Source organism: Bombyx mandarina, chromosome 01 (genome assembly GCF_030267445.1).
Source record: "Bombyx mandarina strain Sakado chromosome 01, ASM3026744v2".
Classification (NCBI taxonomy): Eukaryota; Metazoa; Arthropoda; class Insecta; order Lepidoptera; family Bombycidae; genus Bombyx; species Bombyx mandarina.
Genome location: NC_143208.1, coordinates 7,698,539 through 7,726,192, shown reverse-complemented (window position 1 = coordinate 7,726,192; position 27,654 = coordinate 7,698,539). Strand labels below are relative to the sequence as shown.

General features: G+C 37.5%; 1 protein-coding gene across 1 annotated transcript; it reads right to left on the bottom strand.

Moving 5' to 3' along the window:
* Nucleotides 1-17,161: 17,161 nt before the first annotated feature.
* Nucleotides 17,162-22,474, bottom strand: LOC149503481 (uncharacterized). Its single transcript, XM_089740184.1, has 2 exons — nt 21,650-22,474; nt 17,162-20,488 (listed from the first exon to the last, which is right to left on the bottom strand). The coding sequence occupies exons 1-2, from the start codon at nt 22,472-22,474 to the stop codon at nt 17,162-17,164; spliced, it is 4,152 nt and encodes a 1,383-aa protein (XP_089596310.1).
* Nucleotides 22,475-27,654: the final 5,180 nt, after the last annotated feature.

Sequence of the window (27,654 nt, the reverse complement as noted above, 5' to 3'; positions counted from 1 at the left end):
TGCATTCGTATTATGCGATGCAATGGGTATTTGGATTCCGCAGACCGGTACCAATGAAGTTTTTTAATATCATTCACATTGTTATATTACATTACATATATTTAACATAAATTCATTTACCATTCCACTTCGACTTCCACAATGAAAAAATTGCATTATGTAACAAAAATAATCCGCAAGACATCCTGTGAGTCCGCACGGGTAGGTACCACAAACCTGCCTATTTCTGCCGTGAAGCAGTAATGCATTTTGGTTTGAAGGGTGGGGCAGCTGTTGTATGTGTTGTACTGTAAAAACTGTGTGAGGCTTTAGAACTCGTGTCTCAAATCGGGTGGAGGCTTTTATGTTGTAGATGTCTATGGGCTCCGGTAGCCACTTAACACAAAGTGACCCGTGAGCTACGCCTACCGATTTAAGCTATAAAAAAAACAGAAACAAAGCCGAGCTTTTATCGGTAGAGAGATTTTTTGCAGCAAAAAAACAGTGACATTGGCCGTGGAAGGATTGCGGCATACTTTAGCATTTACTAAAGAATACCGCAATACATATTTATGTAGTAACATTTTCGTAAGCACGTGTGACTATAAAGAATTAATATTAATAATACGCAAAAATATTAAAATATTATTCTGCAAATTCTGAAAATTGCGTCTAAGTGAATTTACTACGTAGATAGAAAATGTACCTTGATTTATCTCTTTAAAATTACTAAAGAGCAGCTGCTAGTAAGTGTGGACTGTAATTCAAAGGAATCTTGATAAGCTAAGAATCAAATAGTCAAAGCTCTTGTGAATGTAAATGAGTGCTTTTGGACGGTGAAGCATAATGTATAAGGGGGAAAGCATGTGATTTTCTTGGTGCCGATGTCGAATTGGTAAAAACTCCAGTGCGGACTGCATGGCAAATGAATTGATTATAATAAAAAAAGACGTGTGGCACTCGGGGACTGCCGCGGTAAAGCTATTGCAAAGCATTTTTTTATCAACTTATGCAATTACAATTAGACAATAATAATTTAATATTAAAACAATAATAAAAATAAGACCACGCTATATTTATAAACATTAACAAAAGCAAAACATTAACTGTCCCCGTCACACTCATAAGCTAGACCGCGTGAGAGAGAGAGATGGGCAGACTTTTCATGATGCACATGCAGTGCTACGTCACGCCGCGCGCTATTCACAAACATTATACCAGCGCAACGTGTGAATGTGTTGAACGCGAGCTACATAGTAGGCGTAGTGGGGGAGTTAGGTTATTTTCGTTACGGAATTTCTTGATTCAGTCGCCGCGCTCAAGGCCCGCGTTAGAAGCTATACAATAGCTTAAAAAAATCATACGAATAACAACATTATTTATGCAAGTTGCTATGAATAACTGAAAATGAATTGAGTAACTTCTGAAATTAAGATTTATCTAGAACATGAACGCTAAGTATTGTTTATGTGAAACAATACAAAATAATTGAATTCTTGGTTTTTTTTTTGTTTTTTTATAAACATCACATTCTTTTCACTGATCTATAATTAATTGCTATAAATTATTAAGAATACAATAATTTGAGCAGGAACTTCTCAAATCTTATTGTTATTGGTAACGGTAATAGTTTCTAATTAAGAATACAGCTTGCTTATACCCACAAGAATAGTTATGAGATGTAATAAAACTGGCCGTATTTATATATTATTTAATAGACAATCGAAAAATCCATTTATCATCGTTTATGCATAACGCTACCGAAATACGAGTTTTTGTTAATGGAATTAGTTTCCCTAACAATTGACGGAGACGTAATTAAAGTGTGATTTAAACTGGAGGCCACAACGGCATCGACTTGTCGACGCAAATTAATTAGAGTAGCTAAGCAAAGCCTTTTGATCGTTGATGCTGCACTAACATCGACACGGATAAATAAAATTTGTGTAAAACAGTTTTTTTATCTGTAAAAGCATCACGTAATAAAAATATGTATTTGTTATTAGAGAGAGAGAGAGAGAGAGAGAGAGAGAATACACTTTATTGCACACCAAAACACAATTTACATTCAAGAAACAATCACGATACATTTGTACAATAGGCGGTCTTCCAAAAGCGATCTCTTCCAGACAACCGTTTAGTTTACAGAAATTCTGGAACATATAAAAATATAGCAGGTATGTTGCGGTGTACTATAGATAATACATTATTATAGAAAATATATACATATAATAAATAAAATATATACCGTTTACATATAACATGAAATATATACCAATATACATACTTACATACAATACATACTAATACTTACATACACATAATACATCAACAGTATTGAAATAATAAATGATGATACACTACTTATCAGCACTAAGCAGATAAGTAGTGTTCCTTCACCATTCTTTTAAAACAGTTTAAAGTTTGAGCACTTCTCACTGCATCCAGCAGAGCATTCCACAATCGAACCGCCTGGATGGTGAATGAATTATCAAAAAATGATGATATTAATGAGAGTTTAATTGTGAATTTAAGTAGTTTAAGAATGCGACTTCTGTGACTTAGTTACACAAATATATAGACCTGCTAAGTCCTAAAATGCAAATGAATTTATCACATTGATTACGTATTTCACGGCGAGTGCCGACCACATTATTTATTCATTGGAAGCATGATCCCTGTGGCCGTATCATGTCCTGTTCCGCTACTGACCAGACTGCATTTCGCCTCTAATTAATTAGAACTAGTTCCCATATTGTTGTTTATTGAATAGAAATTCTAAATTGGATCTAGTTTCGTCCAGTTTGTTTGACGAAATTCTTTTATAGCAAAAGTATTGTATTAATTTCTTTATATAGGATTGATGTAGTGAGTTTGTAGATCATAGGACATAGAATGACTTTTCGTGATCTATTGGTATCGTATATATGTACATAGCTGTAATTTTTTTTTTGTTTTTTTACAAATTTTACATGTACATAAATGTTATAAAATATACATGATTTAAAAATGTATGGTATTACAACAATAAGCTGTTTACTTATAGTGAATTTATTTTTAATTACATAATTATTAATTAAGAAACAAAATAGTCCTTATGCAGTTATAAATGTATTCATTCTCAGAAAATATTCAATACGAAACGCTGAATCATGGATGGTTTATGTTTAGTTGACCGTTATGATAAATGCGCCACAAATTCAATGCAATCTTTATCAGCAAATTCTGTGATTTGAAATACTAACAAGCGTTACGTTTTACTAAATACTATTGTTTTCTGAACTGTACTTCGAACTACATATAATAAATATTGCTGTACTGTACATAATTGTCGTGGATATTTTCGATAGCTTAAAATAGATTTATTATAATTGTTACTTTTATTATTTTTAATATGAATATGATAGAAAACAATATGAGGTTTGCAGTTTGTAAGCAGAGGTCTTTTGTTCCGCTCAATTACCCCCGAGTACCGAAGGCAGACTCGTGATAAATTCTTGCCGTGACCTGCATTAGAAATCACGAATAAACTCGACGGGTCTTATCTCTCTTTTGGCGTATTGTATAGGAGATTTTTGAGGAAACACGGAAAAAAATATCAGGAGGTTGTTAAAAGGTGAATTTAAACTACGTGTCTCAAATTTTTCTTAACATTTGTGTATGAAATTGCAAACTGCTTGTAGAAGCATTTGAAAAAAAACTCAGATTTTTCATTTGTTTTGATTAGTTGATAAGTTTCATCAGATTAGTTCCAATCAATAATGGTGTTTGTTTTACATCCAAATCATTAAACATGGTTAAAATTTATTTTATTAAAACGCCTTAGACATATTTAAAAAAAAAAAATTTAATGCTCTTGTAGGCAGACGAGCATACGGCCCACCTGACGGTGAGTGGTTACCGTCGCCCATGGACTTCAGCAATGCTAGGGGCAGAGCCAAGCCGCTGTCTACTGCTTTTTTACTTTTATAAGTTAAATAAAACAATAATTAAGGAAAACTAGTTTACTAGAGCCTTAGTATTTAATTCATTACTTTAATTAAAACTACTGACACCAGCTATCTGGTTTAAGTTGCGTATTTCTCTTCGAATTATTTTGAATTGCTTACTTGGAATTTCTCATTAACGTTCAGACATTTTATTATTTTATCCGATAGTCATTTGTAATATTTTAATTATTTTTTCAATCAACCTTGGCCAGTGCTCGTACAGAAATCTTAAAAAAATTCAAAGTCATCAAAAGGGAGTGTTCCAGCGAAAACTCATTCAGCAAAAAGGGTCGAACAAAGAGAAACGATAATTATTGAGTTTCACGACCAACTGCTTTTTGAAAAGAACGAATCAGTTTCATTTCGGAATCTTACCAAAGTTTAATTACTAAGAGGATATAATGTGGTCATTAGTCACTTTAAGGAGATGGAGACACTTCGTTTAGGTTCGCGTCGATACATTTTATTGCGCCGGGGCGCCACCTGATTCATTTTATTTGATTTACGATCGTAATTCTACACGGAAACGGTGTTTTCAATTTCGAAAGAACGCGTACAGAGGAATCCCAATGAATAATGATGTAAATTGCTAAAGACCCTGTTGTTACGCTACATTTCCATTTTACAATTTTAGGTAAAGTGTCAATGGCTTTATTATGAAGAGTCCACGTGTAGTCGTACCTAGCCTGACCTGTGGTAGAAACCTATTTTCTAAAAAAATCCCGTATGTAATATTTATTTCCCAAGTACTTTTACGATGATGGGATAACATCAAATTACCCAGCAGTAGAGCGCAATATGCCCTCCTATGTGTGGCTACCACTGTCCTGACTATTCTGCCGTGAAATATTCTTGCATTCCGATATCAACGTTGGTAAAAACTTTTTTTTAAATATAATTGATAGATTTACCATATAGGTCTCCCTTGTTGTTTTGTTGAGTGCTAAACAAAGTGAATTTCGTGTTCGAAACCATTAGTAAGTAGAACTTAAATATGGGTCATACACATACATAAGTTCAGGGTGTATGTTGTTTAAAAAGAATGGAATTTATTCAAATTAAATTATATCGGGACATGAATTACAGTTACCATTTTAAATACAAATGGTAATCAAGCAAAAAATTATTAAATTACCTTTTTAACTTATTTGTAACTTATGTTTTAGTTTTCCATTATCCCTTTCTGTGGAGTGTTCACAAAGGCGGTTGCTACATTTCGATATCATTTAATGTTGTTCAGTGAGAGTTATCGTACAATGAAATGCAAATATATCTTTAGTATATATGTCAAATATTTAAAAATATGCATGCATATAATTTTTATAAGTACATTAATTTATAATAAAAATTAAATAAACATTTAGTTACACGCAACCGCGTCACTTCTGTGGACTTAAAATTTCGCCAAAAAAATCAATATCTACCAAAAGTACTACTCACCATATTTTTTTTTATACTGGCCACATTATAGAGCTGCATTATTTTGTCCCTGCAGTTTGGGTCATAAAACACAGCCCGGCTAGGGCGTTGAGCACGTTGCGCGGGCGCAACGCCATTATCGATAAAAACAAATGAGTCATTGATTATATTGGTACTGCATCAGCATCAACCGTCACTGGACTAAGAACACCATCTCCACTCGAATCCTTTTTAAACACACCGTCTTCTGAATTGACAACAAGAATAGCCCGTCAACCACTAACCCCACGGAAGCAAAATATAGTATATACTGACTCAGATGACTCAGTAACCCCCAAAAAATCCAGATTCCATACATTCTTTAAAACCAGCGACACGGAGGACTCAATTCCATCCCCAAAAAAAGTTAAGTGTCAGTCGCTTTTTGATTATAGCAATGAAGAAAATGTTTAAAATGTATTTATATTTTAATATAAGTAAACTACTGGTTGACATAGGTATATATTTTCAATTTTGATTCTTTTCTGTACGAGTCTGTCCCTTCTGTGGTCAAGAAAAAAGTTAAAAACCCTGTATTTCAGCAAAACCTGAAAAACGATCTCGTTTTATATTATAATTTAGATACTATGATTTATCTATATATATAAAAATGAATTGTTGTTCGTTAGTCTCGCTAAAACTCGAGAACGGCTGGACCGATTAGGCTAATTTTGGTCTTGAATTATTTGTGGAAGTCCAGAGAAGGTTTAAAAGGTAGATAAATATGAAAATGCTCGGAATTAAATAAAAATAACAATTTTGTTTCCCTTTGATGTGTCCCCGCCCCGTCGGACGGATTCCTTTTGTTTGTTTTTATTGTATTTGTTTTAGTCTTTTATTTATCGATTGAGGCACTACGAAGTCTGCCGGGTCAGCTAGTAACTAATAAATGAGACTGACTGATTTTGTAAAAATACGATTTTTTTTTTCCAAAATTTTTACCTTGTTTTGTGTATGACCCAAATCTACGTTTTTTTGAACATTACAAGCGATAATCTTTTCTGTTATCTCACTCGGCACAAAGTAGCCAATCTTTTGAAACGGTAACTTCGGGAGATGTTTTTATGGTGTATAAATAAATTCAATACACGTCCACATTGATACGGCCCGGTTACGGTTTCAAAGGGCCGGGGAGGGCTGGGACGGTACGTCATCTGCGTGAGGCTTTCATGTTAATTGCACACTCACAACTTTGATATTTTACGTTTACACCGACGACAATTTGCATTTAATAGTCGTGGATAAAACTTTTTGCGGCCGCGTGTGCATTAAGCTCATCATTTGTGGCTTTGTTGGTTAGTGTTACGGCGAATTTAAATTGTTATGAATACCGAAGTATTTTTATTGACTTGTAAAACTAAAATTGTACTTAATGGTAGGTATTTACTTATTAGGGTAGTATATAAAATAAGAATTTTTACACTTCACATCTTTTCCGACTTATTCGCTTGGTAGCCTAAGGGGTTATCCCAGCTACGCGCCGACAAGTAGTTAAGCTCACGTGCTTAACCTGAGAAAATTTGTTATATATAATTTTTTTTATTGTTTAGATGGGTGAATGAGCTCACAGCTCACCTGGTGTTAAGTGGTTACTGGAGCCCATAGACATCTACAACGTAAATGCGCCACCCACCTTGAGATATAATTTCTAAGGTCTCAAGTATAGTTACAACGGCTTCCCCACCCTTCAAACCGAAACGCATTACTGCTTAACGGAAAGAATAGGCAGGGTGGTGGTACCGCTACGCGCGGACTCACAAGAGGTCCTACCACCAGTAAAATGGGTAGCGATTCCGATCGCCTGGGTCGGATACGTAATTAGCGGCAGTCATGATAGCAGGGTCATCGTGTCGCGCCGCTTTTCCAAAGCGTTCTGGCGCTTCCTTTAGATCGTACGATCGTTCCCTTAGAGCGTATCGGTTCTAAATTTAAGTCATCATGGAGATCGACATTACTCACGTACCGCGGTGTTCCGACGGAAATCTTGCCAAAACGGGATTGGATAACGCGGAGAGCGTGCATGTGCATTCCGCGTGAGAAAACACTACCCTTGCACCTTGTCATCACTTGTTTATAATTGATGAGAGAATGTTAAGTAGTTAACTCTTGTTTTATGTTCTTTTCAAATTTTGTTTTTTATGTCGTACTGTTAACATTTAAATTTAACCTATTTTTCCGCTGTTTGTAAAATTGCTGTAGCATGTCGTAGTGTGTTACGAAAGATTGCTGTACATGCCTGTAACTGGCTTACATACCAGTACTTAATTTTATACTTGTTAATTTTACGCTTGAATGTTTTGTGTGTATTGCTGTTGGTGTGTCTAAATAAATAAATAAATAAATGTATGCAAGTTTTATAGAGTCACCTTGTTACGATGGGATAATTTACAACGTTTGTAAATCATCCTCCATACACTTCCACATACAAATAATTTTTACCGTCATACCTCCCGCCACCGGAGCAGTACATCCATGAACCGCTGCGTTCATTGACAATATATTTTAAGAGATCTTTTCTGCCACGTACCATCCGGCTCTGGAATGAACTTCCCTCCACGGTATTTCTCGAGCGTCTTTCCGAGTATCTTGCTCCAAACGGGTTTGCAGGGAGTACTTCACGGTAGGCAGTGGTTTGGCTGTGCCTAGTATCGCTGGCATCCATGGGCGACGGTAACCACTCACCATTACCATGTTGTAAGTGGGTCTGCCTACAAAGGCAAAAAAAAACATAGGATTGTCAGCTTAAAAAGGTTCTTTGAAATATTTGTGTTCTTTGAAAGCGGTTTAACATGTTAATTTATTTATGGCGGGTGTAAGGCGCTCCTGGTTAAAACGAAAGCAACCGCTAGTGATACCTCTAAAGAAACAATTTTAGATTGATAAAAATGCTCCTAAAATTGTCTTCATTTATTTAATTCACTTTGATTACCCTTACAATCATGTTATCACGAGGGAACGCGGTCAATGTCCTCCACATGTATTTGCTTTGCATTGCAAACTCACGAAATATTCACCTATTTAAATGCAATTTATCATGCCAGCTTAGCGATCAATATTGTTTTCGAATTGTGTTAGTAATGCATGGTTTTAATCTCGGTATCCGGACTATTTATTAGCTAATCGTATAATGTTGTTAAGAGTAATGAAAACAAATATCCCTACCGGTGATTGCCATTACAAATACCCTACCAGCGGGGTACGAGGCTCTAAGTAGTGTTAAAATAGACATAGAATGCAAAATAAGACGTTTGTATATTTATTACTACTACTACGGAAATTTAAATATTCCGCAAGAGAATTTGCAACGAAACAGGCAGCACATGTTGATTTTGTAGTAGTGACAGACGCTTAGGAGCACAATTTCGAAAGACAAACAACGTTCGAGCTGCAATTTACATGACGCGTCACTGAGCATCGCGCCTCGTCGCTGCGAACTAGGATCGCGTTGCGTCGCGCTGCATAATTTTATTCAACCCTAATGCAATTCCGGATCTGGAGTTATCTTACTTATCCGTGGAATTTCATACAATTCAGTAGTTTTTCTTTTGTTTTTGAAACCAGGATGTGCACGGGGCTAGAATCGTGCAAAATTTGAGATATTAGTGTAAAGCTTGATTTTCTTCTCTCAAGTCTGCAGGTTGACGCCGGTGGTATGAGATTCTCATTAAAATGCTTGAACAAAGAGATACCGGTCTCTGATATAATTACAACACGTATCAATGCCTGCAGCGAGCGCCTTTTGTGAACGTCTGTATGATAGCAGCCCTTCCACAATTTATAAGTAGTTCGCACGATGAGAAATACAAATAACTGAGAGTATGTAATAATATAGGTATATATATAAAATTAATTGCTGGTCGTTAGTCTCGCTAAAACTTGAGAACGGCTGGACAGATTTGGCTAATTTTAGTCTCGAATTATTTGTGGAAGTCCAGAGAAGGTTTAAAAGGTAAATAAATATGAAAATGCTCGGAATTAAATAAAAATAACAATTTTGTTTTTCCTTTGATGTGTCCCCCGTCGGACGGATTCCTTTTGTTTGTTTTAAGTTTATTTTATACAAAAGTTTAGGTCTTTTATTTATCTATTAAGGCACTACGAAGTCTGCCGGGTCAGCTAGTACTGTATAAAATAATGCAAACCCTAATTTCAATTTAAATATCTAGTGCAGAAATTAACAAAGCCGGCATTTAAAAAGAAACATATTTTTAATATCGAGAAATAGACAAAATACTTTAACTTGGATAGACGAATGATATCATGTTGCACTTGCTGATACTGGGTTTTCTATAGGCTACATACAGATTTAAAGTCGACACTTACTTTAAGTCAACAAGTCGAAGTTACACTTTCATTGATAAAACGGGACTTCTACTCCTCAAACTATCACGCATGATTTCTTAACTACTATAGATATTAGGGGGAGACTCAAGTAGAAAAAATAAATGTAATAACATCGTGTAGTAAAAATGAAACCCGCAAATTTATAATTTGCGTAATTACTGGTGGTAGGACCTCTTGTTAGTCCGCGCGGGTGGGTACCACCACACTGCCTATTTCTGCCGTGAAGCAGTAATGCGTTTCGGTTTGAAGGGTGGGGCAGCCGTTGTAACTATACTTGTGACCTTAGAACTTATATCTCAAGGTGGGTGGCGCATTTACGTTGTGGATGTCTATGGGCTCCAGTAACCACTTAACACCAGGTGGGCTGTGAGCTCGTCCACCCATCTAAGCAATAAAAATTATAATTATAAGGGACACATTTTGGGGTAGTACAAGGAACTCGAAAGGGCCTCGGCTATACACCTCAAATCAAAAAAATAGCTGGATTTTTAATCCTATCTGGTTATTTCGCAAAAGTATAAGTGCCAAGATTATACTCCTTCGGTCTCAATTAATAAAATGTAGTTAGTATCAAAGTAATCATTTGGAATAAATAAAAAATTGTTTGGTGCAACAATTATTTGTCTTTTGTCTTGGACAGATTCATAATGAAAGCCGTTTTTAGTAGGTATACCTGTTTTGGTGATTACGTATTGTTACGTATGATTACGTACGTGTATTGGTGATATTTATGTTTAAAATGGCGCTTTTAAATCATAGTCACTTTAACACCGATTCAAAATGCTGGTTTCATCATTGAGAAGTAACGAAATGAAATTAAAGGCTTTCTCGTATGATAATTAGAAAATATGATTAAACCAGTACGTATAATAAGAATAGTCTGAACTAGTTCTACAGCACCGAGCACTGGCTAAAGATTTGTGTGCAGCAGAAATTCAAACGCGCGCTCTATAAAGCGCAATCCTTTAAATTGAACATCTAAAATAAATGAAGATAGCGTCTTCAAGACTCCAATATCAGATAGCGGCTGCCTTTTATTTCTTACAAGAATATTTTAACACTCTGTATACATAAGTTAGACGCATAAACGTACGGGTAATTTTCGTCGAGTGACTTGTTTTTGAGTGAATAGGTAATTTACGAGAGCGCGCACCTGCGTACCGGGGCATTGACTAACAGAGGTCTTGGCTTTATGGCTATTATACGGAGGCACATTTCTAAAGGAAAACCTTAACAAATGGAATTGGCATTACTTTGTTACGAGGCCGAGTGACGTAGACCTATTAAGCGAGCGGCGATGCCCACTGAGAAAATAAGATAAAGATATCAACACATCCTCTTCAATTCACTTCTGTGTTACAGAAAACTGTTGTCGCCCCATTGTACTGTTTTATATACCTTTGAACGAGAATAGATCTATGTATAATATTTTTATTCAATTCTTTCAGCCTAAGCGGATTTGTAGACCTAGGTAGAACGTTTCAAGCTCAACTAACCAAGTTACTATTATCTTGTATTATATAAACACGATTCTAAGAGAAAAAGTTTTGTTACAAATTCGTTCAATAGCGATATCACAATATGTTGTTGATCGGATTACCTTGAAGTTTGTCTTTAGTACATATATCGAATGTGAGAATTCGACAGAAATTTGAGATTATCTTCGGATATCTTGGGACTCTAAATAGACCGCAATGTTGATGTTACTGCTTTAACTGAACCAATATAACTAATATTATCGATGAGTACACTATTTAATTTATGTTTTGATCTCTTGTTCGTCGTCATTTGATCTATATTTCTCATGAAATGTTGATTGAAAATTATTTTCGTATTAAGACGCGGAATTAATTTAAACGAAGCTCGAGTAATCTGTCTCTTTTAAATTAAATTTATTTAACTACATTTAAATCTGAGTATTTATGAATTTCATTCAACACTAATTTAACTAGTAGTACCGCAGTAGTCGAAATTCGACAATAATTAATTGGAATTGTAAGTTTGTACACTATTATGATTGTATTTTATACTTCTATAATCACAAATTTCGCCAAGGCTACACTATAAAAAAATATTAATAAAGACAAACAATATTTAAACTATTCTCAATTTGACCACAGACGTCAAGAACAAAAGTTTGACAATAAATAGTATGCTTGCGTGTGTGCGTCAAATAATACATGGTATGTAGTGTGTGCAATGTTTTCTTTATTGATTTAATGTATCTTTTATGCATTATTTTAAAAAAATATTAGCATTGTGCACTTCTTCTCTATGTTCTCTATAAGTGTAGAAAATTTCATACTCCTCTATCCGCGCAATTTTCGTAAAAAGGGATACAAAGTTTTTGCTTCACGTATTAATATAACTAGTCAGGTCATAAGTATTGTCACACAGTAAAAACTTTTCTTTTAGAATGCTGGTCACAAAAAAGTTTATTGAATTCGAATTTCGCATTGTTCATGAAAATAAAAATGTATAACTTTTAGAATTTTACTCATTTTTAAATATGGAGTGGACGCTTAAAGAAGACCGTGTTGCAGTTATTGCGTTGCATCGTTGCGGTTACGCGCCAATTCAAATTTTTAACATACTGAAAAATTTGAATATAACCAAAAGATTCGTTTATCGTACCATCAAACGATACAATGAAGACTCTAGTGTAGATGACAGGTCAAGAAGTGGTCGCCCTCGGTCTGTTAGGACTCCAGCAGTAATAAAAGCTGCGAAGGCGCGAATTCAAAGAAATCCCAAACGTAAGCAGAAACTGTTGGCCCTTCAGATGGGGTTAAGCAGAACCACGGTGAAAAGGGTGTTAAATGAAGACTTAGGGCTTCGGGCATATCGAAGAAAAACAGGACATCGTTTGAATGCTCGTCTAATGGACCTGAGACTGAAGAGATGCCGCGCTTTGTTGAAGCGGTACGCGGGAAAAAAATATCGGGAAATTCTTTTTTCGGATGACAAAATTTTTACCGTAGAAGAGAGCTACAACAAACAAAATGATAAGGTGTACGCACACAGTAGTGAAGAAGCGAGCAACCGTATTCCGCGTGTCCAACGAGGTCATTTTCCATCCTCGCTCATGGTATGGTTGGGAGTTTCTTATTGGGGCTTAACAGAGGTACATTTTTGTGAGAAAGGTGTAAAAACAAATGCAGTTGTGTATCAAAATACAGTCCTGATGAACCTTGTGGAACCTGTTTCTCATACCATGTTCAATAACAGGCACTGGGTATTCCAACAAGATTCGGCGCCATCTCATAGAGCGAAGAGCACACAAGACTGGCTGGCGGCGCGTGAAATCGACTTCATCCGGCACGAAGACTGGACCTCCTCCAGCCCAGATTTGAATCCGTTAGATTACAAGATATGGCAACACTTGGAGGAAAAGGCGTGCTCAAAGCCTCATCCCAATTTGGAGTCACTCAAGACATCCTTGATTAAGGCAGCCACCGATATTGACATGGACCTCGTTCGTGCTGCGACAGACGACTGGCCGCGCAGATTGAAAGCCTGTATTCAAAATCACGGAGGTCATTTTGAATAAACTTTAGTGTCATAAGAATCTATGTTTTATTAAGTTCATTTTGGTATATGAATGGTTACATAATGAATAAACTTGTTTCAATTATTTTACATTAAACATGTGACAGAATTTATGACCTGACTAGGTATAGATATTAAGCTTTGAGCTGACTGAAAAAAATTTGTTTTTCTTGATTAATACTTTTATACTCATAATTTGTAAGTGTTGTTTAAATGAGATATAATACTCGAAATTATCTATGTGTCCCCAGCACTAGAATGATGAGTAAGGCGGATATTATGTATTTTATTAAAAATAAAACGCATATTGTTTCGGGCGCTTACAAAATAAGCTATGCAGTTAAATGTGATAAAATTGTTGGTAATTAACACTTATAAATTTGGCCTGATTACTTCTGAATAGACGAAAAGCCGTGATAATGGTTCATCTTGCGATAAGCTTGTTACTACATATTTATGTCTATTTCTTATATTTATATTATTATATTTATAGCAATTTCTATCTATTTATCTACCACTAGCGACCCGCCCTCGCTTCGCTTCGGAAACATTAAAACACACATGAAACAAAAAAAAAAAAAAAAAGTAGCCTATGTTCATCAGGGACAATGTCGGCTTCTAATGGAAAAAGAATTTTTCAAATCGGTCCAGTAGTTTCGGAGCCTATTCGAAACAAACAAACAAACAAATCTTTCCTCTTTATAATATTAGTATAGATCCTTACTATCTGTCTATCATCTTCCTATCATCGTTTCGTAGCAGTTACCACTTCCTATTTCCAGTATAAAAAAACCATGACAATGCGCGGAAAAATGAATCGCATTTTTTTATCTTAAGTGTTTATTCAGGATTCATTTGTGCTTCTTAGTAAATTTAAAGGGTTCCTTTACATTCCTCATGCTGTTGTTATTAAGTGTTTATCTTTCAAATTTCGGTTTGGGGAACTGCGATATGATATTATAGTACCAATATGACGAGGTAATGTTGAAAAAAATGCACTTCAATATAATACAATTAAAAATAGTGCGTCAACGACGTCGTGCGATACTGGAAAGTTTTTCTTCCTATTCGTACACTCTTGACAGAGTGGTCGTGGTCATGCATCAGTCGGATCACGGATTACGAGTGATGTGCCCGAAGAACTTGAGGATTCGTAGTGGAAAGTATCCACCAGTAGTATTTGCTATAGATTGCGGTCTCACAATATATGAATTAACTTCTGGTTTTTTTTTATTAAACGAAAAATTAATGATATTCAAATCAAATCAAATCAAATAAAAAAAAATTTATTCAACATAAATGAAAGTACATACTTGTTGAACGTCAAAAGACCTACCGCCAATTCACAAGAACTAGCCTCCGTCCTGAGAAGAATTGGCAAGAAACTCAGCGGGCATGTCGTTTTTTTTTTATTTTTAATATTGTTTTTTTTTTTTAATATAAGTTTTTTGTTAAATATTCATTTTTATAATGAGTATTATAACATAACAATTATTACAATATTGAAATGCCCGGAGCGAGCAACTCATTCCCACTTTGTGCAATATTCAATCTTCTTCTGATAATCACATTAACCTGTATCTCATACCTGAATTAATATTTAGACGAGTTGTGACTATAGTTTTTTTAGAATTCTTGGTCCAATTACCAGGAAGCACATCGGTAGCCTCATGGTCACAGGCAAGTTCGGGAAGTTCGGGGGACGGGGTCTAAAGAATGAAGCCAGACAGAATTGGTATTAAAAAAGGTAATCCGCGTTATAAAAAAAAATTCACTCGAAGGAGTTCAGTTGAGTGCACTAGTGTAAGGGTTCCGAAAATGCATAATCACTCACCTAATAGCAATTATTTCATGGCTTATGTCACGATCCTCAGTAATGAAGGACCGAAGTGACAAAAAGAAGTATCAATAAATGAATATTCTCTGCCTATATCAGTTCAAATTTTCGGTTACTTTTTGGATGTTATGTTGATGTTTGGTTTATTTTTAATTTATTTGTGCATTTTAATTTTCGGGTCTAATGAAAACCAAAACTTAATACGAACATTATTATATATTTTTTTATTTCACATATTAGTTATGTGTATTGTATTTATAAAAAAAAATCTCCTGATTTAATCCGGAGAAATACTAAATTCCGCTCTCAAGGAAAAAGTACTATAATTTTGACTATGACTAGTCTCAGATCACGTCCTCTGTCGCGTCGTAGGAATTCAGATTTACATCACTTTGATGTATGAATAAATTTTCAAAAACCAGAGCGATAATGAGTTCGAGAAATTCAGCAACTGTAATTATAATATCATTTCAAAAGTTCCAACTTATTAGATTTATCATCCAGACGAAATTTAAAATCTTATTCCAATAAAAACTGTAGGTACCTCATACTTCTGACTTATATAGTTTTTTTTATACTATGCTATGAATGATTTATATAATCTGTATCGTCTGTATTTTAAAAAGAAGAGCTGTAGTGAGGCATTAAAATTTAACTAAAAATAACGGTTGTGACGAAAAAACTTGTGCCGAAGAATTCAAAATTAAATGGGATCTGAGTTTCTTAGTTAAATTAAGGACGGTTTAGTGTCATTCAAAATAGCTAATGCAAATTAATTAATATACGAGGTTGTCATTTAAAAGAAACAAAAATGATTTGCAAGAAATATTTAATTTAATGGACTGAAGTGTCTACGTTGTATTCTTATTCATAAATCTAGAGCATTAGGAACGATTCGCATAGAGCTATGGTGCACGTGATTATTCAGGGTTCGAAATACGTTTTCAATTCGTAATTAAGGATCAATAGCAAGCTCGTTCCGTCCTTCGGACTCATTGATTTATCTTACCTGTTATGAATTTATAGCAAAATTAACTTAAATAGAGTTTCGTAAAGTACTCACCGTAACTTGTCGCTTTATATTGCTTTTCATTCAATTTACTCAAATTTGGAAACGAATTTTGGCGGCCTGACCAATTTGCCTTTCAAAACTTTAAATTGGTTTTGTTCAATGAGTGCAAGTCATTGACGTCATTAGTTAATGTTGTATTAAAGGAAACTTTATTGGGTTAACGTATATTAATATCAGTATAGATTTGTTTAAAGGCCTGAATTCATTAAATAGGCCTCCGGGTCCAATTGAACGCCTATATCCCAAAAAAATAATTTAAGTACGCAAAACCAGATTACTTATCCGTGTAAACCCACAATGCTTTCTGTATTAGCCACCGCCCATCTTCTTCTATATCTTCTTCTTAGTACTTCTTCTTCTTCTATATCTTCTTCTTCTTATGATGTACACTGGTGGTAGGACCTCTTGTGAGTCCGCACGGGTAGGTACCACCGCCCTGCCTATTTCTGCCGTAAAGCAGTAATGCGTTTCGGTTTGAAGGGTGGGTGTTGTTTATTGAGGTGGTTCAGCAATAAAATCGAGGAAACAAAGAAAAGGCGTATATTTATCGAGAATCACAATGAACAAAATTGCACAGCGCGTTGCGTCCGGTAGGCCGGTACACGTACGAGTCCTTCATTTGACCGTTAAGCGATCACAGACAATACTAGACATTACGAACATAGACAAAATATATTTTATTTGAGCGCGTCGCTAACACTCCCCACCCCAGTGCTGACACAGCACTCTTCATCTAAAGCGATACGAGCGACGCGTGCCGCGGAGCGCCGCCAAAACCCTGTCTTGGTCTTTACTTCCACTAGCCGGATACGACCATCTCTGCCCGGAAATATCTGAGTTATGAGACCCTTTGGCCACATGTTTCGTGGTGAATCGGGATCTACAATTAAGACAAGATCACCAATTTGCAGCGGCTTCTGCTCCTCGTGCCATTTACTCCTCGGTAAGAGATCTGGTAAGATCTGGTAAGAGATCTGGTAAGATCTCTTTTATCCACCTCCGCCAATACATATCAGCTAACCTCTGAGCTTTACGCCATTGTTTCGTCAAGCAAAGGTCCGAATCATCAAAAACACCAATGATTGGTAAGTTTGACGACGTACCGAGAAGAAAATGGTTTGGTGTAAGCGACTCAACATTTCCCGCTTCTACTGAAACGTGCATCAACGGGCGGCTATTTACTATGTTTTCTACTTCTGCCATAAGCGTGTTTAAGACTTCGTCTCTTGTTGCTCGTTCGTTTAAAATAACTTTGAGAGATGTTTTTACACTACGTATTAATCTCTCCCATGCCCCACCCCAATGGGGACTTGCCGGGGGGATGAAAGTCCAATCCATACCATTGTTTATACCTTCATTTTTCAACAGTTCAGTATCCAGTTCCCGCACAGATTTCTGCAGCTCCTTATCAGCGCCTCTTAAATTCGTGCCGTTGTCCGAATATAGTAGGCGCGGCCAACCGCGTCTCGACGCCATTCGTCGTAAGGCCATAATTAAAGAATATGTAGTAAGAAAATTGACTATCTCGATATGTATGGCGCGAACAGTCATGCATGTGAATAAAACTCCGTATCTTTTCACTCGACGCCTTCCTTCTGCAGCTTCCATAGGACCAAACATGTCCAATCCACAAAACGTGAATGGTCGATTGTGATGAGCCATTCGAGCAAAAGGTAAGTCTCCCATTCTAGGTACCTGCGGTTTACATTTACGTATCCTGCACAGCATACATCGGGACACGACATTTTTCACTGTAGGCCTGAGTTTCAATAGCCAATACTTTTGTTTCAGTTCGTTCACTACAGTTTCTTGATTCGCGTGAGCTGCCTTTACATGGAAATGCCGGACTATCAATTTAGCTACTGGATGTCGGCCGTCTAAAATTACAGGATTTTTCATTTCCAGGTCTACATCGACAGCGGCGTTAATGCGCCCGTCTACTCGCAGAATATTATGTTCGTCCAAGAAAGGTGACAAGGTGAGTAATTTACTTTTTTTAGGTATAGGTTTACCCTGTGTCAGTGCGGTTATCTCATTGTAGAATGATTCTTGAGCACTCTTCAGCAGCAAGCGCTCCGCTCGTTCCATCAAACTACAGTCTAACTCGCCGCGTGAACCTTTACATTTATCAATGAATCTTAGTACCATAGCTGCAGACCTCTTTAGGCGCAGCCAGGAAGAAAAACGTAGTGGATCAGGCACAGGTAAGATCACCGATGGTTCCGTGTGTGTGACTGCTACTAGCTCCTGATAACCTTCAACCACGTCTTCGTTCAGCACATCTTGAGGCCACATAGACATGTCGTCCAATAAAAAGGTTGGCCCTGAAAACCACTCGCCCTTGAAGACAGAGTAGTCATAAAACTCCCGTGTGCCTAAGTCAGCGACATTTAGTTTTGTAGGAACATACTTCCATTCATGTATACGCGTCAAGTCGTCTATCTCGCCTAAGCGATTAGCTTCAAACGTTTTATACTTGCGCGTATTGTTCCGAATCCAGTGAATAACTGTAGTTGAATCACACCAAAAATATCTTGCAGTCGGCGTTAATCTATGTTCTTTAAGTATGTTATCTGCCAATTTTGCTGCTAGACGAGCTGCTTCAAGTTCAGCCTTCGGGACAGTTATAGGTTTAACAGGTAAGACACGACATTTGCTCGCTATAAATGAAACGTATATAATACCGTTGTTATTCCAGCGCCAATATGCGACCGCACACATTGCTTTACTTGAAGCATCGCAAAACACATGCAATTGTAAGTTTTCGTAGCCGATACTCGACGACGTAGTATTTGTAGACTTTGTTGCGTAGTTCATGTAGCCACTCGTAGCACGGGGCGACGGCACAACGAGTCTGGGAGATGCGGAGGCATCGCGAGGTGCCGAGTTCCCAGCCGGCCGGTTTACACATTCTTGTCCATTTGTCTCGCTCGCTTGCGCTGTCTTCTGCCGCACCTGATAATATCTTGGTATACGTAACTCGCTAACGGACGTAAGTAAATCAATCCATTTGCACCATTTGTAGTAAATATCATCTGAAATATAGTTATCCCATCCGATATTAAGGCGCCACGTATCTTGCAGCATAATTCTTCCCTGTATGGTAAACGGAGATAAGAAACCCAAGACATCAAAAATTGACATTATTACCCTTAGCATCAACCGCTTTGTAGGGCGCTCCTTACCATGAATAATATTTTCCGGTATACGCTTTAAAGACACATCAAAACCTAATACGTCGTCTTTGGGATACCATATAAGACCCAGAGTACGCTCACCTTCGTACCGCTGATCAATCTTGAATTTTACAGCAGCAGTACCTAAGGTCGCCTCGGGTACTGCGTTCAAGATGGCAACGCTGTTGCTCGTCCAATTGCAAATCTCAAACCCGCCTGACCGATGTATTTTACTTATATTTTTTACCATTTCTATTGCTGTGACGTCATCGGGTAGGCTATCAATATAGTCATCCATATAGTGCGAATTACGTATCGCGTTGACAGCATCTGGTAAGGTTGAGACATACCGCTCAGCATTTTTATTCTTGATGAACTGCGCTATAAAGGGCGAACAGTTCGCTCCAAAAATAAGTGATGTCATCACGTACGTCTTGATATCTTCTTGAGAACTGTTTCTCCAAAGGAACCGAAAGGCTTGCTGATCTTCTTTACGAATTTTGATGCGCAAAAACATGTCTTTGATGTCACCTGTTACTGCTATTTTATTTTCCCTAAAGCGCAGCATTATACCAAATAGCGATGACAACAAATCGGGGCCGGTGAATAAATAATCATTAAGACATGATCCTTTCACCGTGGCCGCAGCATCGAACACTAGTCGAAGTTTTCTTTTGTTTGGGTTGTCCACTCCAAAGTGCGGTAAGTACCAAGTCCGGGGAGTGACCTCGGTGTCTACGAGTTCCGTCGCAAATCCATTGTCCAAGAGATGTTGGACACGTTCTTTGTACCTACTTGCAAAACCCGAATCCTTTTCCATTTTGCTCTCAATGCCTTTGAGTCGTTTCACAGCAGCAGCGTAGGAGTCTGGCATGTTACAGCTTTCATCCTTCCAGGGTAAACCAACACACCAATGATCGTCGATGAGATGCGCAGTACGTTCCAGCTGATCGATGGCGCGAACATCATCGGCATTTTGGCGCGGCTTAGCTAAAATGCCTATTGAGTCTAAGGTAAACGAACGTCTCACCTCCTCATGAAGACTCCGCAAGGCGATCTCGTCAGACGCAGGTCCATCTATGCTCTCGTTTATAATGAGAGTCGTAGCAGCTGATGGTTAGCGCGAGCTCTGCGGCACACGCACACTACCATGAATGCACCAGCCTAAACGGGTAAGTGTAGCAGACGGCTCATTTAAATTACCTAACTTAATTTCTAACGGTAACAATAAATGATAATTATCTTGACCGATTAACATTTCTGGTTTCGAATCAGTGGTACACAAAATATTTTTTAAATCCATTAAGTGGTTATACTTAATACAATTAACAATAGACAATTTTTGCACAGGTAGATTTAACTCATTAATACTACGTGCTCTCACATTATATACCTTATCGTATAAGCCACTAAGGTTCACATTAACAATTGTAGTATCGCAAACAAGTTCGTTATCAGTCCATGCACCGCGCACGTGCATCGTTTCCCGCCGGCCGCGCAGACCCGCGCGCTCTGCAAGATCGGTACTTATGAACGACACTGTTGATCCATCATCTAGTAGCGCACTTTAACTTATTACACCGTTAGGTCCATGTATACGTATAGGAATTACTTTTAGTAACACTTTATGATCACTCCCGTTTATATGCGTAACACTTTCCTTGGTACACGAAGACGGCGGTGATTTTGTTTGCAGCTGTTGTGCATTGGTAGCCGTATTATAGATAGGTGTTCTTTGGGCTTAAATGTCGTTACTTTGGTTACTCGTGTTCACGGTATAGTGTAAAAGTCGATGATGGGGTTGACCGCAGTTGTCTATATCACACACGGGCGCAGGGCAGGTATCTCGCTCGTGACGTGATAACAAACATTTGTAACACAGTCCGTTACGTTTAATATATTGCCATCTTACTTTGCGCAGCGCTTTCTTAAATTGTTTGCAATCTGTTAGTTTGTGAATGAATTTATTACAAAATCGGCATTTAGACTCGTTGTCCTGTAGTACGAATGTATGTGAGCGGGTTGTATATTCGTTCTGATTTTTCGTACGGACATGCGGGACATACCGTATGTTGGTGAATACGCTCGCTGTTGTTGATAATTTTACAGCTTCTTCGTGTAAGAATTCGGACATAATCAACAACCTTGCTTTACTGCTGTTTGTGATTAATTCATAGCTGTAATCTGACCATTTTGAAACGAGTAGTGTGGGTAGCTATGATAATATTATTGAGACAATATTTACCCCGTACAAATACTCCGAGCGTCCAACAGCTTGAACGGCTTCCACAAAATTCTGAACTTTCACTGCAAACGTCACAATATCCTTTTGGTAGTCCTGGTGCAGCGGCGGGAGTTTTTTGAGGTCACAAACGATGCGAGATATAATGCAGTCAGGGTTTCCAAAACGTAGCTCCAGTGTCGACATAACCTTTGCAGGCGACGTGGCGCTGATAAATAATGCACTAACTGCTTCCTTCGCTGATCCTCTTAGACACTTACGTAGTCTCCATAAGTTCTCCTTGTCGGTGAAGTTGCACACAAATGTGGACTCGTCGTACGCCTGCTTAAACTGGAGCCATTCCATAGGGTCGCCGTCGAACTCAGGCAAATCTTTCGGAGTAGACATACGGCTCAGTAGATTAGCGTTGGACGTATTGACGGTGGCGTTAGTGAGGTTTTTTATTGCTACAGCAAGCATTTCCACAGTGCTGTTAGATGTGTTGTACGTGGGCGGTACGTGGCCTCGTGACGTGGACGCATGGGCTGCAATTTTCTCTCTGACTACGGGAGCTGGGGGCGCCTCGCATAGCTGGCCCGGTGTTCTACCATGATCGGGGGCGAGCTGGTCCTTCTGTGGTACCTCCTCGAACGTAGTCTGATGTTTCTCGACCCATTTTTCTGCTTGATGATGAGACCTTTGAACATCTTCTCCGGTTTGTGAACTGTATTCCATCAGGTCGGTCTCTTCCTCAAGTTCCGCTAATTTTAGTTCTGTTTCTCGATCGATGAGTGCCATTTGGATTTGTGCTTTTTGTTTATCTGCTTCTAATTGCAATTTTCTTCGCATTATTTCTTTACAATAAGACGATTTGGATGATGCTTGGCTTCTATATGAGGCTGTTGCTTTTGGAAGCGGCTTATCGGAGACGATGCGCGTAGGTTCCGATTTTATTTGGCTACCCTCCATAGTAAATGTGCGACTAAAAGTTTCTGGAATTTTCGTTTTAATTTGAACACCAGGTTGCACACTCACACTTTTGTTAGATGGCCCATCCTTCAGCACACAGTCCACAAGCACTTCTGTGTCGCGATCACCATTTTGCGATGAACGTTCCTGCTCGCGGAGTTGCTTCCGTGTGTTCACCATTTTTCGCGGCGGCGTGTGGTACATAATATAATTATGAAGTAATCCGGTTCGAAGACCACTTTGTTGGTTATTGAGGTGGTTCAGCAATAAAATCGAGGAAACAAAGAAAAGGCGTATATTTATCGAGAATCACAATGAACAAAATTGCACAGCGCGTTGCGTCCGGTAGGCCGGTACACGTACGAGTCCTTCATTTGACCGTTAAGCGATCACAGACAATACTAGACATTACGAACATAGACAAAATATATTTTATTTGAGCGCGTCGCTAACAGTGGGGTAGCCGTTGTAACTATACTGAGACCTTAGAACTTATATCTCAAGATGGGTGGCGCACTTACGTTGTAGATGTCTATGGGCTCCAGTAACCACTTAACACCAGGTGGGCTGTGAGCTCGTCCACCCATCTAAGCAATAAAAAAAAAAACACATAGAGGCCTTCGAAGAGCCTTTTTTTTCGAGGATTGCAGCAATGCACTTCTGGATCTGGCGGTTCGATGCGTTTCGAGTATACTGGACTATGTTGGACTCAGTTGCTTTCTTTATTATGCTAATCCAGCGGGAAGATGATGGCCCGTCTGTTACCTTTTCCACCTAACTTTGACTCACTAGTCTCTCAATCAGTCTTATTTTCTAGATATGTGACCAAAGAACTTTAAAATTCGTAACTGCGCAATTGACGAAAATCGGTCTTTGAAATCTAGTCCTGCCGGTATTCAAAGAAATTAATAAGTTTTGGATCCTATTTTTTATTACAAGACAATTCCACAAATTTACTGATAGTAGGACCTCTGGTGAGTTTGCACGGGTAGCTACTACCACTCTGCCTATTTCTACCGTGAATCAGTAATGCGTTTCGGTTTGAAGGGTGGGGCAGCCGTTGTAACTATACTTGAGTCCTTAGAACTTGTATCTCAAGGTGGGTGGCGCATTTAGGTCGTGCATGTCTATGGGCTCCAGTACCCACTCTGTTACAACACTAGGTGGGCTGTAAGCTCGACCATCCATCTAAGCTATAAAAAAAAAAAAAATTGTCAATTTGAAATTCACGTTATGCAGTATAATTTTGCTGTGATTTGAATTTTTTTCAGCTCCAAAGACGTGCAGAGTTTTGTTGTAAAATAACGAGCACATTAGCCAAATTAATGTTGAAGCACGCTAGTTCTTCGGACAAACGTGAGCTTAGCTAATAAACATCCGTGAAGCTTAACCTGTAAATAGTGTCGGGATTCACAGTGGTCACTTTCGGTGCTAAACACAGCTCATAATACATATATTTGCATACGTTAGGATTGCTATACTGTGCTTGTTTGGTTTGTTATATTAGGTGTGGGGATTTTATTTGTTATAGAACAATCACTTCAAAGAAAATTGGCAAAAAAAAGGCTTTAAATATTATTGTAATTCCATTAAAGTTCACATAAGGTATAATAATTATAAGAAAAACAGTTTTAAAAGTAAAAGAGCAAGCTAGTTAATTTTAATGGGATGCTTCGAGGCAACTACTTAACAAAAAATTACATGCAAAGATCTTTCCGAGTTTTAAATTGGCAAAGGGGATGGTCGCAAACTTTCCCGACGCGAATCTAGTTACCGTTACACAATGAAAATAAATATTTATTGAACATTCATTTAATGTTTAAATTATTTTAATAATGTTCAGATGAACTTAAAATTCGCAAATAAGTTTTTATTCAATTTATATTGAAGCAATTATAAGGAATTGTAAAACAAAAAAAATTTTTTTTTAATAGATTGGTTGATTAGTTCTCGGCGCTGCTAGTGTGGAGTATTTACCGGATCCTATAGACTTGACAATATAAACTTGTATTACTACTTGTACTAAACTATCAAGCACACTACTTATACTAAATAGATGATATGATTAAAGTGAGTATTCTCATCTCAAAAGACCATATTATTATTTCCCGTTTGTTGTCTGTCCCGACTAATCTCCGAAATGAACGGAGAGATTTTGACAAAACTGTCAAAATGTTGATATTATAAGGAATAGGCTACTTTATTTTAGAAACCGGATTAGGGTTCCGCGCTAAAAATTAATAAAACCATTGGTATTGTGAACGGAATCCTATCTAAATTTGTTAATTAATATCAGAAAAATCCACAGCAAGCCGTGGCTGGACTTAAGTGGTACATTTTATAAAAGTTGAACTTGAACACAAAATTAATAAATCGAGACGACCTTCTAGTCTGTATTGTGGTGGTAGGTTGAGGTCCTAGCGTCATTCAAGTGCGGAATGCCTAATGTCAGCGCTTCGAACTGTAGGCAGGATCCAGGTGTCTGGTCGATATTTCGGTGCTGTTGCGTTGTGGTAAATGAGCGTAGACTGTATTGATTGTAGAGGTATTTATCTTATACCTTTAAATGAGCAATTCTTGTATATTAATATATAATTATATAATCTGAATCTCGGAAACGACTCCAAAGATTTTCATAAAATTTACTATACAGGGGATTTCGGGGGCGATAAATCGATCTAGCTACGATTTATTTTCAGAAAATGTTGTTTTATTTGTGTTTTCAATAATCAACTCTTCCCGACATCTATTGGCGAATAATAATACTATTTTTCTTAATTGAGGGCAACTAACCACTTTAAAGACACAACAAGATGGCGTTATAAAAAAAAAGCCGAGCAAAGCTCGGTCATCATCTAGTTTGTCCTTATATGACAAATTAAAGACTTAATATAAAAGAAATATAAAATCGATGCGTCGCTCTTGGCGGCTGGATTTTAAAGAGAGTTGGTGTCCGAAATTATTATTGAACAGATGCACCCGCAAATGAGGCAATACGCCTGGTTCTGGGGGATTGACCCTGGGCGATGCGACAAGAACCAACGTGGTTGGATTGGGAATAATTACCTGAGAGCATCACTGATATGATTTGGACACAGCTTAGCATCTGGTGCTCTCTACGGGATGAGAGGCACCATGTTCTCTGGCCAACTTAAATAAAAAACTTTTTAATTCATTCTATTTATTTCAAATAACATTTGTAATTGAAATTCAGAAAGCATTGTTTGACTTTCTTATGACCCGTGAATCCCACTGTTAAAAAAAAATTAAATTACATTTACGGATCGAATAATATGTAGTTGAAAATTGATTTTCGGTTTTTACAGAAGAAACGATTGCACATAGTTTCAACGAGTAAGCTATGTGTCAGTATGGTATGCTGCGAGAGCATAGTTCGGATTAATAATTATGCGTGAAAACCACAGACTTGAGCCTTCGTATGCGTGATATCCAAGCCGTTTGATCAGCATTTGATTCCCAACGTTTGATAGTATAATATACATTGCAGTCCCTATTAGAGAGGGCATTGCCTAGACGATCAGATTGCACAAAGAGATGTAACGAAAATGAAGTTAGACAAAGGATATTTGGAGCGATCCCAGGCTGAGACGGCACATGAGATGGCCACTGGATAAACTGAAGAGCCGTGCAAGCGCATTATTGACCGCCACCAAACGGCCTACCCCGTGATTAACATCTAATTTATTGCCACATCTAGAGTTACAGTTCAACGTAATCAAGATAGATTGCTCCTTTGTACGTATGTACATTAATGCTTAAATCATACACTGATTATGTACGTGGCTGAACAATGTTATAATTACAAATACCGTGATTTTTATTATTTTTATTTTTACTATTTATACATTTGTGGGAGTCCGTAACAAGTGAATACGGAGCGGGTCATGAGGTCATCCATCTACAATAATACAATAAATGAAATATCGTTTTTCTTATTTCAAGTTTTATTTATTTATAGGTAGACGAGCTTACAGCCCACCTGGTGTTCAGTGGTTACCGAAGCCCATAGACCACCACCATAAACAACAAGCCGCCAACCACCTTGAGATATGAGTTCTAGGGTCACAGTATAGTTATAACAGCTGCCCCACCCTTCAATCCGAAACGCATTACTGGTTCACGGCAGAAATAAACAAGGTGGTGGTACCTACCCGTACGGATTCACAAGAAGTCCTACCACCAGTAATTACGCAAATTAAAATTTTGCGGGTTTCATTTTTATTACACGATGCTATTCCTTCACCGTGGAAGTCAATCGTGAACAATTGTTAAGTACGTATTTCATTAGAAAAATTGGTACCCGCCTGGGATTCGAACACAGGTGCATCGCTCAACAAGAATGCGGACGTCTTATCCTATCGTATCGAGAACTAAATGCAAACTACTACTGTAAGCCAAGAATTTCTTCGAGTTGAAGAGTATTGATTTTATTTCGATGAACTCTTTTGAAAACTTATTTAGAATTATTGTAACTTCCACCAAATGTCTCAAAGTGATTCTTCGTGAGCATGATCAATCAAGTGATCTGTGTTTTCGTCTGCTTATTACAATAACAATTAAAACAGTTAAACATACCATAATTGGTACGAGGGAAGGTTAGCAAAGTAATTATTATTGAAATGTGCATTAAAAACGTCATTATAGAATAAGTCAAAAGGAAATGAATATCATAAGAGTTCGTCGCTTCTTGTTGCCTCATTAACAAGGATTTTGTTTAATAATTCAAAGAGACATTAGCTCAACGGTGAAATTCTAAAGAATTATTATTTGAAAACGAAACCCAAAAGGGAGCCCAATAATAATTCTTAGCTGGAAACATGGCAATAATGGCGTAGGTCAACACCATCTGCCGCCTTCTGATTTATGACATCTCCACGAAAAAAAAAAGCGCTCTCCGACAGTCGCTTCGGTTCGTTTCTTGCCTTTCTACAAATGACGAAAAAAGATTTTAGCGCATTTCTGCTATGTTTGTGACCTCGCCGAAGCTCCCCGCGTTGTACTTACTCGAGCGATATCCCGAAATTGTCGCGGGACCCGTG